This window comes from Xyrauchen texanus, chromosome 37 (assembly GCF_025860055.1).
Source record: "Xyrauchen texanus isolate HMW12.3.18 chromosome 37, RBS_HiC_50CHRs, whole genome shotgun sequence".
NCBI classification, from domain to species: domain Eukaryota; kingdom Metazoa; phylum Chordata; class Actinopteri; order Cypriniformes; family Catostomidae; genus Xyrauchen; species Xyrauchen texanus.
This window is the reverse complement of record NC_068312.1, coordinates 33,033,564-33,049,877: the sequence shown is the minus strand read 5'-3', so window position 1 is coordinate 33,049,877 and position 16,314 is coordinate 33,033,564. Positions and strand designations below refer to the sequence as shown.

Sequence of the window (16,314 nt, the reverse complement as noted above, 5' to 3'; positions counted from 1 at the left end):
GATGCATATTCACGGTCAACAAACCGATCATGCATTTTGTATTTTTTATCCCAGATCAACAATGTTCAAGAATGCAATTCATTATGCTTTTAAAAACTTCACAAGGCGCAAGTGATCATGTCCACCTGCTTGTTTATGTACTGAAACAAGTCAAGTGTCAAATGAAGACTGTATGCTTAACCTTTTCTTTATCATACTCCTCCAGTGTTAAGCCAATTCAATAGGTCAATGGGGAGAAAAACCATTTGGTTCTACTGGTTCTTACTGAGACAGCCTAGAAGATATATTGAATATTCACAACATATTAGCAATTTTGTTGGCGATCTAATTAAGCAGCATCATGAATATCGCAATGACTTTAAAACACTTCTTATTTGCTCATTCATTTTACTAAAATGTGTGTCATTAGATTAGTTTCAAGATAATTCCTTGTCATGCGACTTGCGAGTCAATTACAAACTCTGATTAAATGATTTGTGCAGTTTCTGCTGAAAACAATGGTCAGTTAGTTTGTGCATTTCTTCTCCGCCAGTGAAAATAGTTCCATAAGAAGCCAAAGCATCAAGCAAAACTTGACTCTCGGAACTGCTTTTTCGAAACTAGTGGTGTTTGGTTCATGAATGAATCAGTGTTTTAGAACAAATCTTTTAAGTGAACAAATCATTTTTGTTCACTACCATTGTTTTAGCTGTGAACGACTTGAGTGTTCTGTAATGAATCAGTTGAATCAATGATTTTATCAACATATAAGATGCTCATTTGTTACTATCTACTGGTGAAGACTAGAAAGTTCTCCCTAGGAATGGTCACTGGAACTAATCTTTTTGGTTAAATGATTGAAAAGACTCGAGTCACTGAAATGAATCTAAATCTCTACTACTTTATGGAAAGCCATGAACACTGAAAAACAGAGTGATACAAATAGCGAGCAATCAGATTAGAGGACCAGAAATAATTTTTAAAATATATTAATTGTTATGAATGACATTATATGACGATTAAATATTATTCTACCTTGTTTAGTAAACCTTATAAAGCATGAATTCATATTGTTTTAGTTCTTACAATACACATTTTGAATCTACTTTAAATCTATTAAAGCCATTTCAGAGCAAATACATAAATATTGAGACATAGATTGCCAAAAGGCTGTAGTAAAACATTTTAGAGATATATTTAACTCTAGTGTCCAGCCCGAAAGCCAACACAATCATTTGACCTGTGGTTGTTTAGACTAAAGAGGTCTGAAAATGCAATTTTCTCTTCAACCTTTGGCTCAGCCATGCATTTTCACAGCTTTCGTTATGTAACTCTTCAAGTGAAAGGTGCATACAGGTGTAGAGGGAAAGATAGTGAATGTTCCGAGGATGTGTTTTTCCAGATGCTCATTTGCATATGCTCATTTCCCATTCAAAGGCTTAGGCTCAATAACATTTTGCAGAGAGCTGCATGACAGACTGATAAGAACAAGAACAGACCAAGGACTCCTACACCAGATGTTGTCTTTTAGAATGCACCGTCCCTTAAACAACTCTTAAACCCTTGCAAAATACACTTTAGCATTGTCTACATACCCTGAGTGACTTTGACAGCACCAATTAATGCAAGAAATCCTCCTCAGCCATACTTGCTCCATCTGTGTTATCTGCTATAAATACCACATACTGTAGATTAAACCAGTATTAACAAAGGAATAGCTTGGCTGTCAAAACTTCTGATGCTTGATGTCAGTGATTTAAGTCATTTTTGCTGCAGGAGGTTATATATTTTTCCCAAAAATTGCAGTAATACGTTTCTTTAAACGGAAAGCATTAAGATGGAAAGTATTCATTATTTATAAGAATAAAAAACATTTATGTAAACAGATAGGACAGACAATATATTTCATGGTCAAGCCAACTTCAGCCCCACTCTATTAAACTAGCAAAACCTACTGTCAATATTGAATTACATACATACAACGTACACAAATGAATACAGTAATGCTGCTATCTACTGTAAGCAGCAAAATAAGTAATAAAGAGGAACCTGGATATAAAGTCCTTCTCATAGTCAAAAGTCCACCATCAAATCCACAGCAGATATACTAGTGATGACTATGTCCTCATCCAGCCAAAGAGATGGTATTTTACACATCAAGCTGAAAAGAGCATTCAACACCACAAACCAGAAAAGGGCTCATCTGTACTGATTTGGTACCAGCTTACCTACAACTGTGACCTATTCTATAATAAAAGAGGCAGTTAAGCTGGTTTGGGGTCAGTATATACAGTAAATGTTTGTTTAATGGCTGACTGCAGTTTGAACACAAGGGAGGAATGAAGCATGCCACTCTGGGAACAATATAAAATGTGCATGGGAGTGAGACCGCTGGTCACGACTGGAGCTGTTCTCCTTCCAGCTGCCAATTTGAAAGGCTCAACGAAGATTACAAAAATGAAAAGAAATGGCCTATCAGTCTGATTCTGATAGAGGACTTAGGACAATGGTTCTCAACTGGTTTTGCTTCAGGATCCAGACTTTGTGACTCAACAACCCATATCACGTATTTAATGTCTGGTCATATTTTCTTTTTCCTTGCATCATTTTGTTAAAGGTTTTTAGGAACAGGACATGTCACGTAATCTGCATGATGCAACCAAGTGATACATTTGCACCAAACCACTGTAGAGGTTGTTTGGACACATGACCTACAACTAAAGACATTTCCTTCTCCTTTAAAAAGTTGTGGTGTCTATTTATTTTGCTCTCCTCCTAACTATGCATGATTACAACTTACATAATACTGTATACATTTTATTTAGCATTTTTGCATACAGAATGTGTTTTTTGTTTGTTTGCACAGTATATACTACAGTAAGAGTTTGTTTATATACTATTGTTCTTAGCTGTCGTCTGACTTCATGCCTCCAGGTACAAAGCCTGTCCAAAGGAACTAGACAGTCTGGGTAATTTCAAAGTCGGCAAGAGCTATGAGACTTTTCTTATAACGTCTGTTTCTCAATAAGACCCAATTTAATGTAATCTGCCTAGTTATAAGCAATAACAAAAATATGCAATATGTTTTACTTGACTCTACCAATTATAATATATCTCTTACAGGAATAAGACAAGACTGTGTTATTTAATCTGGTTAGTTTTAAGCAATAAATAAAATGTCCTGTATGTTCTTTCAAGTATATATGCACAATATCACCAGAAATATTATTTATCCTGTTCTCTACTTTAAGGGTATCCCACTGACATTATATCAATATAGACTCATAAAAAAAAATTAAAATTCAATATATACAAATATGCTTCTTGTATTTTTTGATCAAGAATATTTGCAAGCATGCAGGTGGGGAAACTTATTATATATTTAATTATTATATATATATATATATATATATATATATATATATATATATATATATATATATATATATATATATATATATATATAAGTTGTATATATATAGTATATATTATATATAATAAGTTGAATTGTGAACCACAGTATGTATATATATATATATATATATATATATATATATATATATATATATATATATATATATATATATATATATTTAATGACAATGTGATAATATGGTGCTGGAATTCACAGTGTGGATCTGGTGTGCTACCTTGACAGCATTTTTCGGCATCAAGGCGCGCGCGTGCATTATATGATTCCCAAACAAGGTGCACGCGCCAATGATACCCAAAAATACTGCAGGTTTAGAAACACAGTGATTTGCAGACTATAGCTGCGCACTTCAAGACGGATCTTGAAATAGTTCAAAGAAACAACACCGGTACTTCCCTGCATAGTTAAGTAATTTTCTGATATTCTCAGACAGACTAAAATCATAAAATCATAAATTACATATTACTTTCTGCATAAACATACAAAACAAGAGAGGAAAGTGCTTTATATATATGGTTCTGTGTTTAGAACTTACCTACAGGAGTATGTTCATTTTGCCAAGATTCGGACATATTATATGCAGTAAACATCATAAAAAATAAAGAAAAAAAGCTTACCTGTAGCCTATATTTCTCCTTTTTGGGTGGGATCAGTCTTGCTTCCAGAGAAAGAAGGGTATAAACAGTGATATTCCGAGACCCGATATTGTTTCACTCACTGTGCAGGTGCACTGAATGTTCCCCCTACTTTGTAAAATCGTTAATGAACTGAAGCCGACTGTAAAGTGAAGGCAGCGCAAGTCTCCGCCTCCTCCAGCTCAGTAGAGGAAACCCCATTCACATCTAGGCTACATGTAGCAGAAGTCACTTTCAATATGAGCTTTCGATGCCACCTGCAGGCAGTTCCTTTATCTATCGATCAAGCTATCTATAAATAAATAAATGAATAAATAAGACAAGACTTTTGTATTATTTAATTGGGTTTGTTATAGTCAATAACTAAAATATGCTGTATCTTCTTGCATATAATAACCAGGGTTGGGAGTAATGGAATACATGTAACGGGATTATTTAAAATGCAAAATATAAGTAACTGTATTCCACTACAGTTACAATTTAAATAATAGGTAATTAGAATACAGTTACATTCAATAAAAAAGTATTTTGATTAAAGAAGATATTACTTTGCATTTTATTGTCATTTGTTTAATTTAATATTTAGTCCTTTCAGAATGAAAACATTTATTCATACAAATGATGCGATCCAAAGCGCATTTGAACAGCGGTGAAACACTTAAACACATGTGTTATATTCATACGAGCAGAAGAAATAGAAATAAACCTTGTGTACATTTTCAGCTTTACGCTAAGCTAAATGCTATTTCTTGCCATTTTACATGAGCATGTTACTAGACACGATCATATTGTTTCTAGTAAGACCTTTGATATTAGGGCAAAGATCGTATTCTTGATCATATTTTTTGTATTGTTTTCCTGTACAAATATCTAAAAATCCTTAAAACAAGATCAATTTGATTAATCTTGTTTAAATCAAATTGTTCTTGTTTTAAGTATTTTTAGATAGATTTAGGTTTTTCAGAGAATGCATTTTTAATGTGCGTATTTTGTCTTACTGTACTGGCAGAGTTTTTATAGTCAAAACAGGTGAAAAAATCTACCAGTGCTGAAGAAGTAATCCAAAGTATTTAGAATACGTTACTGACCTTGAGTAATCTAACTGAATACGTAAAAAAATTACATATTACCGCATGTATTCTGTCATTTGTAATGGAATACATTTAAAAAGTAACCCTCCCAACCCTGATATTAACTTTAGGAAGAAAAAATTTCTATTTGGGTCCAGACTTTTGGATCCCACTATGAAAATATGACACATTTATTTTAACTGCTGATCTGTTAAGAATTATACAATAAAATATAGTTCATTATTATTTTAAATTAAATTATTGCCATTTGATTTTATTTTCAAAATCACAATTTTGCCATTTTGTGTTACTACTGTAATGTTTCTGGAAGATTTTTCCTGCATTTATTTTGTTCCGACTTTTATTTTGAAATATTGCCAGACACCGGACGACTGTCAAATCAAAGGACACTGTCACTTTGCGCATGTGCGAAAACGCATATTCAGTTTGACAAGATGTCAATGTTAACTAATACCTATAAATGTCACTGTCTGTATCTAATGAGCCGGAACTTCAGATGGCAACAAGCGTACAGACTGTTAACAATGATCGGTGGACCTCGTTCAACAGAAGTGAGTTCACGTGAGTTTAGCACGAAACTTGCTAGCTCGTTAGCATGTACGCATTGCCAATCAGTGCTGTGACATGTTATGAAGCATTTGGTTTAGATTTACATATGTATTACTGATATCAGATCTGGACAAATGTAACACATTCAGAGATACAGTTCAGTGTCTGTTCATGACATTGCAAACACGACTTATATAATATAAGTATATCAAGTTTATCATTCTGTAGATTTACAAAAGGTAAATAGCATGCCAATTGATGAAGTTACTGTTTACAAACTAAGAAATTGTTTGTTTGTGTGTTTGTTTGTTTGTTATCCATTTGACTTTTAGTCAGTATGTGGCGGCCGATTTAGGAGAATGTCTTCTGCAAATACAGACGCGAGGAGCAGTGTTTTGGTAGACCGCACACACGCAAATGTAATGGACATAACACACACACACACACACACTCTTTGTTTGTTTACATAATGATAGAATAACTTTATCAACTGCTATCATCTATATTTTCTGACATTTAAATATAAATGTTCAGTTGTTTAATAGGACTCTACAGAGAAGAGAACTTCATTTAAGCATGCCCCTTGAGGAGGAAAATGCACTTCAGTTCAGGTAAACAGTTTCTGAATTCTGAGCTTAAAGTTTTGATTAATCTTTTAATAATCACTGGACTCACAGAGCATATATTTGCTATATTTCTTTTACTGTTGTGGTTGTATATGTTATAAGACCTAATAGTCATTGTATTGATAAAAAGATGTTTTGTAAATTAGTTAGTGGTGTGGGTGGGTGGGTGGGGTGTGTGTGTAGGTGTGTGTGGGTGTGTGTGGGTGTGTGTGGAGGTGTGTGTGGGTGTGTGTGTGGGTGTGTGTGGAGGTGTGTGTGGGTGTGTGTGTGTGTGTGTGTGTGAGAAAGGAAAATGCCTTTTAAAGCATGAAGGAACTTCAGTTGTTTTTTTTGGTGAATTTAAAAATATAGTCTCATTTTAAGATTTTTAGCATCCTATTCTTCATCCTCAGAATATTTTATTTTATTGCTCATATTCGAAAAAGGATCTGAATAGTTTCAGTAAGCAGCCTAGACAGCCGCTTACCGTTTGCAGTGCATAATAAAAGTAGTGCAAAAAACTGTATGTGTTAAATAATTGTTTTAAATGCATTAGCATTAAGCTATTGCATTTAAGAACAAAAGGAGTACCAGAATAGTCTTAACTTACCCGAGAACTGTTTTGTACAGAGAACTAACAGAGACAGAGTACGAGAGACTAGCAGACGAGACACTGGATGCTTTAGCAGAGTATTTTGAAGACCTCACAGATGAAAACTTCACTGGAATCGAATATGATGTAATATTTTCTGTAAGTACACATGCACATATCCACACATCTTTAATAATTGATATGTTTTAGATTTGCACTACATGTATGTATGTATGTATGAAGGTGTCTGTCTGTGTGTATGTACGTAAATGTAATTATATATATATATATATATATATATATATATATATAATATAATTTTTTTATTTTTTATTATCTATTTCTTGTTCCTTTTTTTTGTATTGTTGTGCACTGGAAGCTCCTGTCACCAAGACACATTCCTTGTATGTGTTAGCATACTTGGCAATAAAGCTGATTCTGATTTTATATGTTTAACACCTAGTGCCAACTCATTCTTATGAAAGGTGTCCTTTGACTAGATATCCACTAGGGGATGCTGTTGGTCTGTTTAAAATAAATTATGTAAATTATTAAATTTAAAATGTAATCATTTTAAATTATGAAACTCCTGTGTGACTATAATGTTTCTAAATGAAATGCCGGTTGCAAGCCATTTATTAGGCTTTGTTCACGAAAAGTGTCAAAACATTGCTCTGTTGGAGCATCCCAAACAGCCTGGCATAGCAACATTGGCTTTACCAATGGCATGAGTTCAAGATGGTACAACTGGTTTGCCCAACCAATGGCAGATGGAATTAGCAGGAAAAATACACTACTTACCCATAAAGTAACAAATTTGTCTAACCTTTATTTATGGCTCCAGATTTTTTTGGAACAATGCAATTTATTGCAATGCAAGCTGCTTCCCTGTCAGGTGAAAAGGGGTCTTTAAACCTTTATGATGCTGTATTTTCATTTATTTTTTATGAAAGGATTGTTTTAGTGTTATTGTTTGAGTGCTTCAGCAAGACGTCTCTTAAAAAGTTACAGTTAAAAAGCTGCATAGCAGCCTTTGTTGCAGCATCATACATGGAGAGAAAATGCACATCTCCTGCAGGATTTATGAAGCCCGCAAACACGCTTTTAGTATTTTATTGTTGGAATGGCTTGAGCATGCTCTATTGAAAACTGTTTTATGCAACATTTGCCAATTCCTTTAGAATTAATATGCATGCTGTTTTTAAGACCCCAGTTTAATTGAGAGACCACATGGACTATTTGCACATTATATTTTTTGCATCGCAGAACCATCTAAAATGAACTACTGAAGGCAAAAAAACCCTTACGTTGTATGGAAAAAAGATGCATTGAACATGAACAGTGACTGAGGCTAACATTCTGCCTAACATCACCTTTTGTGTTCCACGGAAGAAAGTCGTAGAGGTTTAAAAAATGTTTTTAAAAGTTTGATTTTCAAAATGTAATTGCTTTTTAATATGCCATTTTATTATGTCATCATTACTGGACGTTACCTCATTTGGGGCCACTTTATATTAATTAAATAATTATTGTAGTGATACATTTTTTGTTGTTATCCACAACAAAGCCGTTTTGGTGTTGTCATAGAAACAAATGACTTCTGAGGTCCCAAAGAGCTCAAGAGTACAACCATCTCATAATTACAGTAATTTCGACTTCGTTTCAACACTGCATAAATCCATAGGCTTGTTCCATTTACATGTCTGGCGGGGCTGGCCAGCAGTCAGTGTTGAAAGATTGATTGGTCTTTCACGCACGCAATGTTGCGTAGTTGAAAAAAAATATGCTTTTGTAACATGATTAATATGCTGTTCAGAAGCCAGCAAAGAGTCAAATATCACCCCTAGATTACGAACAGTGGGAGAGAGCTGAATGGCAACACTCTCTATGTCCAAGCTAAGGTTGTGTTCAGAGGAAATAAGGTTTTGGGGCCAACTTGTAATATTTCAGTGTTTTTCAACATTGAGTTTCAGAAAGTTGGGAGAAATCTGAGATTTCGATTACATGTGATGGTGGTGGAGAAGCTGATGAGGAGCAATAGCTGAAATAAATTGAGTGTTGTTAGCATAACTGTGAAAGCTAAGGCCATGTTGTCTCATGATTTGCCCCATAGGGAGCATGTAAATTATAAAATGGAGCGGACCCAGCACCGAAACCTGCGGAACACCATGTGAGACCAGAGCAGTGGAAGATTTGTGGTTCTTAACAGTAATGAACTGATGTATGTCCATCAGATAAGATCTGAACCAGTGTAGTCCAGTGCCCAAGACAGCTATAGCTGAGAGGCGAGAGAGCAGAATGCTTTGACAAACAGTATCAGTGGCTGAGGTGAGATCTAATAGTAGAAGAATGTTAAGCGCTCTAGTGTCTGCTGAAGAGAGAAGGCCATTAACAACCTTGAGAATTGCGGTGTCTGCTTTGATGGGGAAGAACATCTGACTGCAAGGGTTCATTAAGGTTATTGGTGAGCAAGTGAGCTTCTAACTGGGCAGCCACAACTTTCTCCAACATTTTGGCCACAAACGGAAGATTTGAGATGGGTCTATAGTTTTATAAATCTGATGCATCCAGGCCAGGCTTCTTGAATATGGGTTTGACAGCTGTCACTTTCAGGGCAGCAAGCACAGAACCTGATCCCAGAGAGCTATTAATTAGGTGAGAAATAGGTGAAGTTAAGAGATGGAGACAGCTTTTGAGAAAGGTTGTAAGGATAGGATCGAGCTGGCATGTCGAATAATTTTTTTGGCTAATCAACACAATAGTGGTGGGGGTGGTCAGAGAATAATTTGTGAAAGGTGTGACTAGGTGAGCTGGAGAATATTCAAAGAGCTGATTAGAGTTAAATAATTGGTAGATTTATTAAATTGTATTGTTAAAGAATTGGAGAAAATATTTACATAATGCATAAGAGCCTGAAAAAAATGTGTATGGAGGATATGTGAGGTTTTTGAATAGTATTTTGGGCTTACAAGATGAGTTAGAGATGATGGAAGTAATGTAGTGCAGTGTTCAGGGCAGCATTGTAAAGTGAGCAATGGTCAGCAAAGGCCTAGGCATGGGCAGTAAGGGCATTTTTCTTAACAAGACCCTGACCTTTAGCTTTCAAGGAATGAAGTTCTGACGTAAACCAAGGGGAAGAATGAGATGATGGTACACACCTAGCTTTAACTGGAGCATATTTATCTAGGACTTCAGCCAGTGTGTTATTATACATGGATAGAATTTCATCTGGGCTGGACATTGTAAGAGAGGAGGCACAAATAGAGTCAGTAAAAGATGAGAAATTAAGAGATTTCAGATATATCTTTCTTTTTTTCCTCCATTTTAGTTGAGGAATATAAGACTTTAATTAACATATGGTCTGAAAATCCACCCACAGAACCTAAAATAGAGACGTAACTAAGCCCAGATTAACAAATAAGGTCAAGTGTATGACCATGAGAGTGTGTTGGGAAATTCACATATTGATTGAAATGAAATCAGTCAAGAACAGACAAAAAAAAAAAATCACTGGCAAAAGGTGAAACGGTATCCACATGAATGTTAAAATCACCCAGTAAAAAAAAACAGAAGGATGCATAGCACATGCCAATGCAAGTAATTCACATGGGGTAGGAGTGGGACCAAAGATTTTAATGGACAGTGTAACAGAGTAAAAATGGGAAAAGAGGAGGTGGGAACCAGACAAACATCAAAGTAATGTTTAATGTAGAATTAAAACATAAAGACAAAACACAAACACACACACACACACACAGCAGCTGTGTGGCTCTCTCTCTCTCCCGAACTGCCGCATCCGGCTGCCTTTATCCCTCTCCTTGGCTGATTAGCCCGATTGGTAGCCACGGCCCAGCCCCGCCCTCCTCGTCATCACAGACAGATATTCAACAGAATATATACACATGTATAGAACATCTGTGCATAGATCAGGGCTTGGTTTTCAAAAAGCATCACAAGCTTAAGTTGATCGTAGAGACCATTTGCACTAATGATTTCTACAATCTATTTTGCTTACTATGCTTTTAGGAAACCATGTACAGTGCATTCAGAAAGTATTCAGACCCTTTAATATTTTTGCAGCCTTATTCTAAATATTTTTTTTCATCAATCTTCACTGCATGCTCCATAATGACAAATGCCAGATTTTGTATAACTTAAATTTAAATGTAAATTTATTAAAAAGAAAATCTTGCCTGGGTAGCTCAACGAGTATTGATGCTGACTACCACCCCTGGAGTTGAAGTTCGAATCCAGAGTATGCGTAGTGACTCCAGCCAGGTCTCCTGAGCAACCAAATTGGCCCGGTTGCTACGGAGGGTAGAGTCGCATGGGGTAACCTTCTTGTGGTTGCAATTAGTGGTTCTTGCTCTCATTTGGGCGTGTGGATCGTGGAGAATAGCATGATCCTCCACATGCTGCGAGTCTCCGTTATGTCATGCACAGTGTGCCACATGATAAGATGCGTGGAGTGACTATCTCAGAAGCGGAGGCTCCTGAGACTCGTCCTCCGCCACCCAGATTGAGGTGAGTAACCACGCCACCACGAGGACCTAGTAAGTAGTAGGAATGCACCGATCCGATACCTGGATATGTATCGGCTCCGATACTGATGGATAGATGGATCAGGTATCGGTCCGACGAGCCCGATCCAAATCCGATACTGTGTGTTAGTCATGTTCTTTGCTGTCAAGCTTAAAAAATTACATAAAAGAAACATAAAAACACAATTAAAGTAGTTCATATGACTCGTGCATTTTATTCAAAGCCACTTGAAGACATCCGATAGCTCTGTGAATCACAAAACGCTGTGTTATATGTGTAAATATATAAAATGCATGTATTAAAAATAAAATGTTATTATATTGTTATTTGTTTACAAATTATAATAACATTTAGTTCTATGGCTTTCAAAAAATAACTTGTGTTAATGAAAAGTGAGCTGATATCTTACAACTAAATTGAACAAAAAATATCTGAATTCTTTAAAGTCCAGATACAAGTTGAAAATCTTTTGCAAAAAAAAAAATAAAACTGCTTCTTTTCCACTGATGACTTATACTGGAATTACTGTTAATTTTGCTGCTACATTATCCAGTATACTAATTAATAATAAAGTGTTTCTTAATAAGCTATACATTTATATTTAAATAATGTGTAGTTAGAGGTTTGTGTTTCTTTACATATTAGTAAGCACACCCAATTAGTTCCACACAATAATGTAAAGATATTCCAAACTGATTATGCAAAAATCAACCCCAGTATCAGATCGGTATCGGCCGATACTGAGATTTCTGATATCAGAATCGGATCGGAAAGAGAAAAAGTGGTATCTTTACATCCCTAGTAAGTAGTGGGAATTGGGCATGCCAAATTGGGGAGAAAAGGGGGATACAAAAAAAAGCTGTCACACTGACCCTTAACTCAGCACTTCCTTGAAGCACCTTTGGCAGTGATTACAGCCTCAAGTCTTTTAGTCATTGTGCTGTTGGAAGGTGAACCTTTGGCCATTCTGAGGTCCTGAGTGCTCTGGGCCAGGTTTTCATTAAGGGTATCTCTGTATTCAGGAATATCTGGGCATTCAGCTTTCCTTCAACCCTGACCAGTCCCCCAGTTCCAGACGCTGAAAAACACCCTCACAGCACGATGCTACCACCACCATGATTCTCCGTTAGGATGGTATTGCGCAAGTGATGAGTGGTGCCTGGTTTACATCAGACATGACACTTGGAATTGAGGCCAAACAGTTCAATCTGCTTTTCATCACACCAGATAGTCTTGTTTCTCACGGTCTGAGGGCCCTTTAGGTGCTTTTTGCAAATTCCAAGCAGGCTTTCATGTGTCTTGCATTGAGGAGAGTCTTCCGTCTTGTTACCCTGCCATAAAGCCCAGATCAGTGGAGTGTTGCAGTAATGGTTGTCCTTCTGCAAGTTTCTCCCATCTCCACACATGATCTCTGGAGCTCAACCAGAGTGACTGTTGGGTTCCTGGTCACCTGTCTTAAGAATGCCCTTCTACACCAATTGCTCAGTTTGGCCGGGCGTCAGCTTTAGGAAGAGTTCTGAATGTCTGAATACTTTCTAAATTCACTGTACATTAATTTTGTTACACATCATTCAATAATCATTTGGTGATTAAAAGAATAGTTCACCCATAAATTAAAATTCTGTAATAATTTACTCACGCTCATGTCTTTTGTTTGTGTTCCATGGTAGAAAGAATGCCATACAGGTTTAGAACAGCATGAGGGTTAGTAAATGATGAAGAATTTGGAGAACTGTCCCTTTAAAAACCCTTTTAACTAATCTCATAAAGAATATTGTTGTTGCCTTGTTGTTACAGGAGTAGTTGGCATGAGAAATCCTTTTCTGAAAGTTTAAAATAATTTTGAAGGCTTCAAACAAACAGAAAGAACAATAGATAGACTGACAGACAGACACCTTAAAAGTCTTGTGTGATTACATCTGAATGGTTTTGACAGTCTTGGACTGTTTGAACAGTCCATCAATGTAAGTCTATGGTATTTTTATTTATCATCCTTAAAGGGAAAACCGTTAGTTGGATCAGTTAGAAAACTCATAGCAACCCAAGTTAGAACAGTCTAAAGGTTGAAAGCTTGAAAGTTTTAGGTGGAGTCACAATTGCAAATTTTGGTCTTGGTTAACAGATGTTGGAAAAACCCTTATAGACTTAAACTGTAGAACAGTATATCTCAGCATTTTTAAGCCAACATATTACAAATTTGAGAGGCGTAAACGTAACAAAATCAATGCGTTTTTACAAGAAAACATATTAGTTTTGATGTGGCCTTATTCATCCCCATGTCCTTCCAAACTTGAATGACTTTCTCACTTTTGTGTAATTTTTGGAGAGTATTCACACAGCTCATACTTGCATGCGTGTAATATTTCTTCACAGAGTGGTGTGCTGACAGTAAAAGTGGGTTCTGACCATGGTACGTATGTCATCAACAAGCAAACACCCAACCGACAAATTTGGCTCTCCTCACCAACAAGGTATAAAGGTTCTGCCATTTGATGATTCGCATGATATTTTATGCTTCACTGTTGCTGTAACATTCAGTTTTATGTAAAAGAATTAGAATACAATCAGTAAATCTCTTATTTAATTGCTTTACTGTTCTTTACTTTTACTCAGTGGGCCAAAACGCTATGATTGGACAGGGGAGCGATGGGTGTACACTCACGATGGCGTGGCATTGCACGAACTGCTCTCCAAAGAATTTTCCATCATCTTTCAATCAAATATAGACCTGTCACATCTCATTTACTCGTGACAAGACCAGAGTGAAGAACGGACACCATTATAGATCCTTTCCATTTACACCAGTTGACTGTCATGATCTCTTTGGTTAAATAATAAGGTTGCAAGTTAAAATTGCAGCCAGTGCTCAAACATCCATGGCTTTATTTTAATGGAATGATTGTTTTATGATATTTTTGGGCACTTAAGTCAGACTTAAAAATGGATGAATGTCTAATTGCATTAGATTCAAAATATCAAATGAAGAGGCATTTGCAAACAAATGATGATAGACCTTCTCAAACTAACTTTATTTTTATGAGCAATTGTTGCTATGACTTAAGCAACTGGTCTCAAAGTGATTTTTAGTGGTAACATATATTAGGTGTCCTAGCAGAGTAACCGCAGGTGTAATTTAACACATTAAAGGAAAATTCCGGGTTTAATACAAGTTAAGCTCAGTCGATAACATTTGTGAATTTGGACTTGTCCCTCCATTTCTTTAAAAAAAGATCTGGGTTACAGTGAGGCATTTTACAATGGAAGAGATTGAGGCCAATCTGTAAATACTCACTTTTTCAAAAGTATAGCAACAAGACATTAACAATATGCATGTTTACGTTATTTTAGTGTGATAAAATCGCTTGCTAACCTATTCTGTGTAAAGTTATAGCCAATTTTAGGCTACAACTTTGTTGCCATGACGATGTAAAGCATTTTTGTTTTATGCTATATCTACCCTTAGGATTGATATTTTGTTATCTAATGCATATTTTGTTATCTAATGCAAAGACATTCATTTTTATGTATGGGTTCAGAGTCCAAATACTATTTCGGGCCACTGTATAGCAATTGTGTAATATAAAACTTCTATTCAGTTGCAAGTTCTCTATTCTTTTTGTGTGCTGACATACCTTCAGAACAGAACAGTGCTGCTAAATGTCAAAAACATCAAATCCCAGGAGAGTACAGACCTCAGACAATCTCTAGGGATGATTTATTTGTCTGTTAAAAACCTGTACACATTTATGAGCTTTAAACCCACTCAGAACAGCAGAAAGTGCTCTCATAATCAAATCCCTGTAGATGAACCTGGTTACAATAAAACCGGATTAAAAGGTAAACATTTAATGGCTCTTAAACCAGATGAACAAGACAATGGACGCAGATTGTTTTCTGGAAGCTTTTAAGTTATCACAGCATCCTGCATTTACCTGGCCCTGGTTGAATACTACTAGAAACTATTGGGTTGATCTAGGAAAAGAAGGAAATTATGACAGATGGAGCAAAGGTTCTCCCTCTAAAATCCCTCCAGCCAGAGCCTTTATTTAAGATTTATCTGTGAACACCAGCATTTTTCTGGGATCATTTTGCTCAGGGTCACAGGACTGCTACCCTCGGATGATTTAAAAATACTAGCTCGATTTACAGCTGATCTACCCAACAGTTAAAGCTGTGTCATTAACTCCAGAGATGCAAGATAGTCAATCATTTCTCCCCAGACAACTCTTAATGTAATAGCCCATATATCGGAACATTAACTTGACACTCTGTCCATGTAAATGTTGAAATATGAGATGAATTGTAATGTGGTGGTATGTGTGATGCCTTTATTCAGGTTGCATATGATTTTTGTCTGTTGTTGATGCAAAGCTAAAAATATATTAAATAAACTAGGATGTAATTTCATTTTATTGCATGAGCATTGTGTATAGGACCTGCATTGTAACAGTTGCACTTTCTTTTCTTAATTTTGATCTTTTTTAATTCTGAAGGAAATACCAGTTCTTGCAGGGAAGTTTTTGGTTAAATGATAGCTATTAAACTTTTACCTAAATATTGAGAGATTGACAGTAATTACAGTATTTATGGATGAATAGATAACGGCAGTTTCTGTGCCCAGTTTTCTGCTTTTAAAGACATCTTGAGACAAAAAAGACCAATCACAATTCAGTATGCTAATAGATTTATGAAAGAAGTGTACCAAGTGAAATTTTTAATGCAATCATTACAATAGCACCATCGCTGTTGGTTAGATTTGTTGGTGCAAATTGTACTCTTTAAGTCAGTGGGAGATTTTCAAACTTTAAATAAAATTTCTTAAAAAGTCAGAGACTGTAAAATCCTAGTCGGAGCACTTGTATTACAGTTTATCTCGATCGCTTTGGCT

The 16,314-nt window shown here is 35.8% G+C and overlaps 2 protein-coding genes across 3 annotated transcripts in view; one reads left to right on the top strand and one right to left on the bottom strand.

Moving 5' to 3' along the window:
- The window catches only part of LOC127630853 (phosphatidylinositol 4-phosphate 5-kinase type-1 beta-like), a 54,845-nt gene extending 50,684 nt beyond the window's left edge, over positions 1-4,161 (bottom strand). The window contains exon 1 of the mRNA XM_052108685.1: positions 4,030-4,161. The gene's annotated coding sequence lies outside the window, so the exon portion shown is untranslated. The remainder of the gene's footprint in view (positions 1-4,029) is intronic.
- Positions 4,162-5,550: 1,389 nt separating this feature from the next.
- On the top strand, positions 5,551-15,833 carry LOC127630967 (frataxin, mitochondrial-like). 2 transcript variants are annotated; one of them, XM_052108890.1, is made up of 6 exons: positions 5,551-5,689; positions 6,020-6,106; positions 6,222-6,298; positions 6,923-7,043; positions 13,800-13,897; positions 14,040-15,833. In XM_052108890.1, exons 1-6 carry the CDS (start codon positions 5,573-5,575, stop codon positions 14,176-14,178), a joined length of 639 nt encoding a protein of 212 aa, XP_051964850.1. In that variant the 5' UTR covers positions 5,551-5,572; the 3' UTR covers positions 14,179-15,833. The 2 variants fall into 2 exon arrangements, with proteins under 2 accessions (XP_051964850.1, XP_051964851.1); XM_052108891.1 differs by having other exon boundaries at positions 5,552-5,699.
- The last annotated feature ends 481 nt before the right edge of the window (positions 15,834-16,314 follow it).